The sequence below is a fragment of the Erpetoichthys calabaricus genome, chromosome 4, assembly GCF_900747795.2.
Source record: "Erpetoichthys calabaricus chromosome 4, fErpCal1.3, whole genome shotgun sequence".
Taxonomy (NCBI): Eukaryota; Metazoa; Chordata; class Cladistia; order Polypteriformes; family Polypteridae; genus Erpetoichthys; species Erpetoichthys calabaricus.
This window is the reverse complement of record NC_041397.2, coordinates 37386888-37397573: the sequence shown is the minus strand read 5'-3', so window position 1 is coordinate 37397573 and position 10686 is coordinate 37386888. Positions and strand designations below refer to the sequence as shown.

Below are 10686 nucleotides of genomic sequence, written 5' to 3'. Positions count from 1 at the left end.
ACTTGGTTCTTGTTCAACATTTAATGAGATTAACTTATTTTACAAGAATTATCTTATTCAATTAATTTAATTCAGTCCTGTCAGCTTGCACACATGTTAATCACAATCCAATCAAACTTTAGCCAAATCTACCAACACTGACGTATCATTGGTTCAGCTGTGGGTCTATCGCCCGCCCCCTAGCCAGGGGTAGATAACTTGTGGTAACGCAAAATTAAAAATAAAAGCAGCGCAGTTCAGCAGTAAAATATGGTCATATATTGATCTTAAACAAAAAGGAAGGGACAGTTACCGTCCTGCCCCCGTGCTGTAGCATCAGTGAGACCACTCATATTGTAGCCTTGTTTAAGGGAAAGGTCCAAGCAGTACTTTTGTAAAGTTTATTTTCATCGGTTATTTAAACGTTTCCTATTTACTAAACTACTCCAAATCTGGATTCTGTAGGGGACTTGTGCTGAAACTGGAACACTAATTTAGGTGGCATTTTGCTGATAACAAAAAAAAAATTAATTCTATGATGAAGTTTCCTATACATTATTTTACAACTGTCTTTTATGATACAGAGGTTCATAATACATAGTAGTAGAGTGTTGTAGCGTGTTAGCCACAGATTGATACAGGAGAAAGTAGCGTGAAATGACACCTTTTACTTGTAATCTATTTAGTTAGCCAATAAAAGGTGTCATTTCACCCTACTTTCGCCTGTAATAAATATACAGTGACCTATACTGGGGAATTCTTCTAGAAACGTTCACTTTTTTTTTAACCTTTGACGAGATAAGAAATATACCGGAACTCGTAAATATCTGAAGACTCGGAGACATTTCCATGTTACACACTTCCTCTGACTTCGGTTTCTTACTGTTGTATTGTAGGGAATGTGAAGTGGCTTCTGTAAAGTTTACTTTTTGCATGTAAAAACTGCAGTGTTTATACTTTAAACTGTGTTAAATACTGACGTAGTTAAAAAAAAAAACGCTCGATTGCCCGAGCTAGAACAGATCATTTGAGCTTGAGAACTGGCGGTACAGTTGAAAGTCCTAGTCAGATCAGTGAGCGGTGAATTCAAGCCTGGAGGTCGCTTGAAGGTCCGATGAATGAGCCGCGGCTATTCAGTCTCGGCTGTCAGAACTACTCACGCGGAATGCGGCTTCAGCCAAATACAGCACATCTAGCCCATAACGCAGTAAGTTTATTATATTATTTTGTAAATTTGAGTGGAAGCATGAACACTTGGCGCTTCATTGTCAAGTTTCCACGTTTCCTTTTAGTTAACCAGAAGCTGATATGAACATAAATATAACGTGCACTAATACAGAAGAGACGAATCCACGATTTTTGGAAATTTGTATGGTAAAGTTTATAAAATACAACCATTTTCGCGTTAACACTTATTCCAATATTTTAAAGTAGCGAGATGTTTTATGAAAGATACAACTACATATTAGACTGATTGTAAGCAATATATGAAATGTATGCATTTTTACAATATCTCTTGTTTCGTAGTGTTGGAAATGTTTAAAAGAGTGTCTGTTCACGTGTGTGATTTGTTTAAAAAGTAACTTACGTAAAGTGGAAATTTTAATACTTTGAAGCTACCCCAAAGGTTAGGAAGGAAAGCGAAGCAGAAAGAATTAGATGCAATCATTTTTTTTAGCAATTTCAAAATAAGCAAGCGTGATGTAGGGCTGAGCGATATTGGCTAAAAATAAAATCTGCAATATTTTTTCAACCTACAGTCAGTTTACGGTTCCGATTTTTTTTTTTCCAAAAAAGCAAATACATTATTAAAACAGCTTTAATTGTAACAATATCAACACACATAAGAACAACATGCAAATTTCTTTAAGTGGTTTTAGAACTGGAATTGCTCCCTGGTGCTGTTTGGTGTCTACTCACAACTAAGGAGTTTGCAAACGACGAATCTCTTCTTGAGGAACAATGAAGTGCAAATCCACGTAAACAAGTTTCGAAAAAATAAATAAAATGTGCCTCTTGGGGGGGAAAAGTATACCTGAAGACTTTTCAGACAACACACATTTGCAACTTGCAAAAACTTAATTTAAATTAAAAAAAAAAATTTGCAAGGAACACAAGCCTGTCTACTGCCTTTGGATTATGGTATGCTGTATGGCTTGTTACAATGTCAAACCACTAAAGACCCTCTCTGATGGGGTGCTTGTAGCAGTGATGGAGAGATATTTATTGGCCAAAATTACTGAGCCTTGGGAAGTTTGCTTCTTTGAGTTTCCACCACTGAAGTGGATCAGTATCTGGATCTGTGTCAGGGGACAACAAGTAGGTTGCCAGCTCATTTTCAATTATTTGTGCATTTGACTGGGGGGAAGAGAGCCCTTTCTTCTTCAAGAAGCTTGCTAAAGTCTTTTTTAGATTGGGCTGAGCTTCTTCTTCAGGCTCTGATATTTTGTCAGTGAGAAGAGGTGTCAGCTCCATAATAGCTCTTTTCTTAATTTGTTCCACTTTGTCATGGTCAATGTAATTTGTGCTTAACTTGGGGTCTATCAGTGAAGCCATGTCCAAAAGTGCATCCGTGACAGGGTCACTGTATTTTCCATCAAGATTCTTTAGTCTGTTGGTTTTTTTTATTTGTTTTGTAAGTCCAGTGTCTCCATACTCTGTCAGTTTGAGGTAGGAGATACTGACATAAGTCTCATCAGAGAGGGCATCAGTGAAGTCTTGGAGTGGTTTCCCAGCTTTATTTACTAATTCCAAAATGTCTTTCTCTTGCCATGTTGGCATAAGGTGCCTAGTTTTCTTATCTGACCCCAGGACCTGGGCTATGACTTTTTTCCTGTTCCAGGAATCATTCAGTCTTCCTTTGTCTTGAACCCCACCTTGTTGGGGACGCCGTAATAAGCTGGTGAGTGGGTAGACCGAGTTCTGCTTGTACCACAGCCATCTTTCTTCTTTTTTTCCAACTGAATGAAAAAGCACTGATAACCATTTTATAAACACCAATGCCATGATCAATCCTTTGGTCCTTTAAACCATTCTCTTTATAGAAAAAAAAATGAATGTACTAAAAATACTGAGACACAGACCACAATCAAACACTGTATAGCGCAGGCTAATTTGGCTAAACATTTAAAAGTGTTTCACACTTTAACATTTCATTTATGCATACAATGGACTTGCTTCCAACATGACACATACATATGCATACGGACATGCACACTGTGTGTCTGCTATATATATATATATATATATATATATATATATATATATATATATATATATATATATAAATAAAATGACGTATGTGTGTGCCAACCCAGCAGTGAATTTTCGCAGGCCTTGAAGTAAAATAAAAACTTACGCATAGGCTATAAAGATTATTTTGTGAACTAAGCAGACTCTGTTAATTAGCCAGTGTATAATAAATTGCAACTTTTATTTTGCACATTGCCCTAAACAAAAAGTTAAAATAAATTGGTAAAATCGATTTATCACCCAGCTCTAGAGCAAAGCAATTATACATGAAATTAAATAGGACTATTTGTACCTTGTTCTGGCTATGAGTGGTGCCCATGGCTACTCTGCCTTTTTCTTCATAATGTTTTGTTAAACGCCTGATGTTGAGTCTGTTTGTCCAGTTTTGTCGAATTTTATCACTGTAACACAAATTGATAGTTATGGCCATCAATCTGTGGTACCCTATTCGAAAAATCCTACCACATGTAGTTTCTGCAACTTTAACAGCTAAAAGAAATGAAGGGTAATTTTTATATTATAGTAAAATGGTTCTAAATAAATTGTATTTTCATTAATTTGTCAAACAAACTTGAAAACTTTCAATTAGTACAAATTGACAGAATTATTTCCTTTATCAGGAAATGGTGTCACCTGATGTTTAATAAATGAAACATTTAAATAGAGTTGCCACCGTTTGTAAACAAAAATAAGGGACGACCTATGGCGGCAATAAAGGTGGATGGATTTGTGATGGGATTTGAAGGGGCATTGCCAGGTGGGCCCCTTTGGCATTCCTTGGGAAAGAGTATGCCTTAGAGCTTTGACATTGTATATAATATGGAACAAAATGTTTAAATATATGGTTTACCTTAAACTGCAATTTCAGCCTTAAAATTGGTGTTGGTTTCTGTAGCCTTTGATGCTGTTGAGGCTGTAGGGACATTCCTGGTGTGTTATTTCCTCAACATTATGGAGTTCACATTGTTTTTGTCACTGTGAATTTTGCACATACACAATGTGTGAAGAATGCAGGTGTATCAGTCGATTAAGTGTATGTTTAATTAGCCTGTTTTGGGAGTTTTTAATTAAAATACTTTCGAAAAACATTCATTCAGAGGAAGCATTTGAATGTGGGAAAACCAGTACAGTGGAACAGTTCACGACCATAATTCATTCCAAAACTCTGGTCGTAAACCGATTTGGTCGTGAACCGAAGTAATTTCCCCCATAGGATTGTATGTAAATACAATTAATCCGTTCCAGACCATATGAACTGTATGTAAATATATATTTTTTTAAAGTTTTTAAGCACAAATATAGTTAATTAAACCATAAAATGCACAGCGTAATAGTAAACTAAATGTAAAAACATAGAATAACACTGAGAAAACCTTGAACAACAGAGAAAACTAACACTGCAATAGTTCACGCTATAGCGCTACCAACTGCTGGCTAAAAACACTTTTTTTAATGAGTTTTAAGCACAGGGAAAAAAATGAACATTTGAAAAAATCCGAAATTTAATAAACCACCAAGAAAAGTAATATTACAACAATGCACACTATGAACCGATCGCTGTAAATAGAAGTGAAAACAAAATCAAGCCCAGTGCATTCTTTAACTGCCTTCCTACCTTATGCGTCTCTCTCTCGCGCTGCCTGTGTGTGTGTGCGTCTCTCTCTCTCTCTCTCTCTCGCGCTGCCTGTGTGTGTGTGCGCGTCTCTCTCTCGCGCTGCACTACGCTTGTAGTGATTTATTTTTATGGTGGAGATTACAGCCTTGACTCGGAAAACAAAAGCAAACAAAAACAAAGCAAACCGGTAATCAAACAACAAATAAAGAATGTAATGAAAACAGATGAAATAAGAAAACAACGATGCCACCCCTGTTCCCCATATGGCGATTACACATTAAACACAACAAAGTGCAAACAAAACACACACAGTAAATCATGAAAAAGTTAATGAAAAATGGCAATGGATGAAATGTAATGATGAAAATAGATAGTCCAGAGATCCGCACGTTGAATGGGAATGTACAGATAGTCCTACCAGTAGTTCATGAAATGGTGAAGACGGGTTCAGGATTGCTCCTTTCTTTGCAGGATGGCCATGAATCCACTTACAGTCCTCATGTACACAGGCAGACAATCCAGACGTATGCATCGATCCAGGACAAAATGAATAAGTACAGGTACTCCAACAGAAGGCAGACAGACAGGAACTTGAAACACAAATTACAAAAACTTTTTTTTTTTGCTTTTGGTCACTGGTCCCCTTTTTATAAGCCACGCTGACACCCTCTGACCTCATCAGCCCCAGCACCCTCAGCAGAAGACCAATCAGAGCCACTGCAGGGACTGCTGGGCGTTGCGGTTTCAAATTCTATTGGCTACTTTCACCATCCCAAGTCGCGGTTGTCTCTACAGCTGCTTCCTGTTCTCTCTACAGTACAGTATTCCCGTGAAAAAAAGCCATAAAAACTGGGGAGGATATTTGCGGTTTCCGCTAACAATTATTAGTTAGTTAGGTTCTAAGAAAAAATCCACGAATGACTGAGGCCGCGAACTCTGAACTGCAACTTCGCAGGGGTCTACTGTAATTCCAAATTATTGAACATTGCCTTCATTTTGGTACTAAAACACAAGAAAAGCATTGGGTGATTAAGGTTGAGCATTACTTTAAAATGTTTGTGGCGGCTGCTGCAAACATGATAAAGAAATATACAAACATGATAGACATTCGTAAAGATGGTGTTAGGTATCAGACTACTAAAAATGCTATCGGCATGGTGGCTTGTATTTGTTCATATGGTGATCTGAGTACCTTTAGTTCGCCAGTGCATTAGTGAATGAGTCTGTGATTGGTTACAACACTACTTTGCTGTTTAAAGCAGTCTGTAACTGGATAAGCTTCATTCCTAACTGAGCCGGGAGTACTAAATGGATTGCAGCAATTGCCACTTTTCATGATGAGTATATTGTACTGGCTGGCTGTAATTGTCATTAATACACTATTTGTATTTGGGTGTTAAAGTAGGACAGCACATCATATATAGTGACAATGTCCTAGACTCATTGCTGGGGTCAATTTTGTTCTGTACAGTATTGCTTCTATTTATAAAAGTCATAAGAAGATCCCTATGTTTCAGCCAGTTTATTTCTTAGTGCAGTGATCTCCACTTTTTCAATCTGAAAATGTTCATTGAGGCTTGTGAACGTCAGTAACACTTAGTCAACAAAGAAATAGTACAGTTTAAGGTTGAACTGAGTTGATCAAAACAATAAAGTTTTTTTCAGATGCATTTAACCTGGCCTCAACCCACTGATCCATTTGGGTTATGGAGGAAGCAAAGGGCATTCTCTTGCTCCATTATACATTTAGCAACTTGTTAAAGAGAAAGCTGACAAGTATATGTGACTACTATTTATTTGAAATGTTTCCTTTTTTTATTATTATCGTTTGCAGTATACTTTAGTAGCAGGTCAGAGATCTGATTAACATAGTAAATTGTTTTAAGCAGAGGACCATTGCACAAGGCAAATCAGAATGCTTAAAACCTTTGTAATTGGATTTTTTAAGGTTCCCTGTGTATGTTTGTCTAATGTAATGGAATCTTTATGTAAGAGAAGCCTGTCATTTTTCATTTCTTTGCAACATTTTGTTTCTAAACATGTAACGAGTATGTATTAATTTTAATCTTACAGATATTTTCAAAATGACAGCCCCATCACCTAAGCCCCACATCCGTACAGGAAAAGCTGAAGAAGAAGATGACCCAGTAGAACTTATGATTTCAAAAACTGGTTGTGCTCATTTGCACTATGCTGTGCAGGAATGTATGGCAGAACACCAAGACTGGAGAAAATGTCAGCCACAAGTTCAGGGATTTAAGGAATGTATGTCATCATATCAGAAGTCTAAAAGAGAAGAACAAATTAAGATTGGACAAAAAATACCATAAGATCAAAGCTGATAAGAAAGAGACTAATTTGTCAAACTTTTATTCACTTTACAAATATTCTTTCTTTGTACAATAAGGCAATTTTCCAATCATTCCTTTGTTAAAGCAGTACTGAACAGTAAATTAAATTTGCTTTACTACATGAACAATGAATTTTGGTGGTAGATGAATTTAACAGTATATTACAAAAAGTGTAAAAGTGCCCATGCAATTATATGGTCAAATAGAAGGAAAGGGGCTTTAATAAAATGTTCTTCTTTATCATAAGATGTATTTAAAATGTTTAAATTTTAAAAATTTCACTTGTTTTTACAGTTTTTATATGAAAAATATTATGATCAAGCAGAATATTTAACAAATATATTTCCTTTCATTAAAGTGCAATTATTTCATAAAAATGTATTTGAAGTGAACACTCCAATGTTTGTTTTTTCTGTGTTTTTTGACTTTTTTAGAGAACTTTGTTCCTTTTTACCAGCGCTCATTTGAAATCATCAACAGTATGGTGTGGTGCATATAATTTACGGTGGCCAGACAATTCCCCACATCAGTCAATTCCCCACATTCCCAACTCCCCACAATTACAATTCCCCACATCACAATTCCCCACATTGCAATTCCCCACATTGCAATTCCCCACTTCCACAACTCCCCACATTGGGATAATATGGAGTGCACTGAATTAATAATATAATGAAGGAATTCTAAAATGCAAATAGTAGTAATTAATCTCCAAAAGTTTTATTTCATGACAATTTATTGAAATGCATTACTGATTACAAAATACAAGTAACTGATATACACAAATGAACAAATGAGTTTAATACAAAATATGCTTGGTACAAAATAATGAATTAGATAAGGTCCTATTCCATTTGCTAATAATTCCACTGTACAGGTTTATCTTTACTCCCGACTAGGGTAAGTTCGCTACAGACTATCAAACGTGCAAACTTGGTGCGCGCGACGCGGAGCACGTAGATACGTTGTAAGGCGCGAGAAGAATTTTATTTGATTTATTTCGTGTTTTTATTTTTACACCATAAGTAGAGTCTATTATTTTTGAGAACTTTAATTTTGGTAATTTAAAAAAGATAAAAATCAAAAATGTTACGTTTTAGCATGTTTTAAGAAAGATTCAAAAAATAATAGAATTCAACTTACCTGTTTCAAATTTTTAAAAGGCAAATTGTATATAAAAATGCATGCTTGGATAATGTATTTTTACATATTTATTAACAAGTAGCGTTTTTAAATAAAATAATGCTCGATGTGGGGAAACGGAGGGCACGCTTTTGTATCATTATATGGACTGTCTTATATAGTACATTAGTCTATGGTTATAATAAATATTATCCCAATGTGGGGAGTTGTGGACGTGGGGAATTGTGAATTTGGGGAATTGCAATGTGGGGAATTGTGATGTGGGGAATTGTAATTGTGGGGAGTTGGGAATGTGGGGAATTGACTAAGGTGGGGAGTTGTCATGGAACCATAATTTACATATATGTGCTATAAGCTTGATCTAAAAAAAACAGCTACTTTGTTTTCCCTAGTTTTCAAATGATAGAGATTAACATTAAATTTTAAGTTTGGAAGTGTAATAATAAAGGACAGGAACACCATGCAATACTCCACTTAAACTTGCCTCCTATTTTTAATCTTTAAGCAGAAGTCCTTAGACGCTGTCATGCTACCTGATGTAAATAAATGTCTTCCTTCTTCAGAGTGGTGGACAATAAAATTGCATGAGGTCAAGGATTATAAAAGGTGAATGTAGTATGCAGAACATACATTTGTTTTGGTGTAGTAAAATTAATTTTAAGATGTTAGTCAGAAACAACTTTACATGTTTGTGTGCCCTGTAATCACACTGTTGCTCCATCAAAGTCTGGTTACTGTTGTGATGCCTGAATAGATTCTGTCTTTCTCTGGTTCTATGTCAAATTTAAATAAATTGAAAATGAGTTGAGGTGATACGAAAATTAAGTGAACCTCCATCCATCCATTTTCCAACCCGCTGAATCCGAACACATGGTCACGGGGGTCTGCTGGAGCCAATCCCAGCCAACACAGGGCACAAGGCAGGAACCAATTCCGGGCAGGGTGCCAACCCACCGCAGTAAGAGTACGCGACACGTGTTTCGCCCTATTTCTGGGCTCATCAGGCGTACACACTCACTGCACCCCCCTCTCGGGGAAGCGAACCTCTGACGTCAGCACCAGAGGCAAAGCCCCTAACGTTGCGCCACGGCGTGTGATTAAGTGAACCTGATTAATGTAAACAAAACATTTTGTATTTTATCACTACTCCAACTTAAAATTAGGCTTGGTGTTAAACAGCTAGTTAGGTATACGTAATCACTCCTCCATCGCGGGGGTTGCGTTCCAGAGCCACCCGCAAAATAAGAAAATCCGCAAAGTAGAAACCATATGTTTATATGGTTATTTTTATATTGTCATGCTTGGGTCACAGATTTGCGCAGAAACACAGGAGGTTGTAGAGAGACAGGAACGTTATTCAAACACTGCAAACAAACATTTGTCTCTTTTTCAAAAGTTTAAACTGTGCTCCATGACAAGACAGAGATGACAGTTCCGTCTCACAATTAAAAGAATGCAAACATATTTTCCTCTTCAAAGGAGTGCGTGTCAGGAGCAGAGTCTGTCAGAAAGACAGAGGAAAGCAAACAAATCAATGGTGCTGTTTGCTTTTAAGTATGCGAAGCACCGCGGCACAAAGCTGTTGAAGGCGGCAGCTCACATCCCCCTCCGTCAGGAGCAGAGAGAGAGAGAGAGCAAAGCAAGCAAAAATCAATATGTGCCCTTCGAGCTTTTAAGTATGCAAAGCACCGTCCAGCATGTCATTTCAGGAAGCAGCTGCACAAAAGGTAGCCAATGTGAAGATAATCTTTCAGCATTTTTAGACAAGCGTCCTTATCGTCTAGGTGTGCGAACAGCCCCCCTGCTCAATCCCCCTACGTCAGGATCAGAGAAAGTCAGCGCAAGAGAGAGAGGGAGAAAAGTAAGTTGGGTAGCTTCTCAGCCATCTGCCAATAGCGTCCCTTGTATGAAATCAACTGGGCAAACCAACTGAGGAAGCACGTACCAGAAATTAAAAGACCCATTGTCCGCAGAAATCCGCGAACCAGCAAAAAATCCGCGATATATATTTAAATATGCTTACATATAAAATCCGTGATGGAGTGAAGCCGCGAAAGGCGAAGCGCGATATAGCGAGGGATTACTGTAGTCATAAAGTAAAAATAATCATTTTAATTTTACCTGAAGGATAACGAATGTTTTCTAAATTTGTGTACACAGCAAATGTTTTGTGAAAAGTAGCACAGTTTAAAAAAAAAATAGTTTCCCTTGTTTGTTTGTTTCTTTTTTTTTAATTTTGCCAAAGAGCAATATTTGCAATTTTTTAAATTCCACCTTCTTTCTTTGGCTCCATCTTCCAACTTTACCATAGAACAGTCTTGAGTTAAAATTGGTCACAAGTTAACA

The 10686-nt window shown here is 36.9% G+C and overlaps 1 protein-coding gene across 2 annotated transcripts; it reads left to right on the top strand.

Moving 5' to 3' along the window:
• The first annotated feature begins 860 nt into the window (after positions 1–860).
• On the top strand, positions 861–7578 carry LOC114651309 (cytochrome c oxidase assembly factor 4 homolog, mitochondrial). Of its 2 annotated transcripts, none has more exons than XM_028801241.2 (2): positions 861–894; positions 6920–7578. In XM_028801241.2, exon 2 carries the CDS (start codon positions 6931–6933, stop codon positions 7174–7176), a length of 246 nt encoding a protein of 81 aa, XP_028657074.1. In that variant the 5' UTR covers positions 861–894; positions 6920–6930; the 3' UTR covers positions 7177–7578. The 2 variants fall into 2 exon arrangements, with proteins under 2 accessions (XP_028657074.1, XP_028657076.1); XM_028801243.2 differs by lacking the exon at positions 861–894 and adding an exon at positions 920–1186.
• Positions 7579–10686: the final 3108 nt, after the last annotated feature.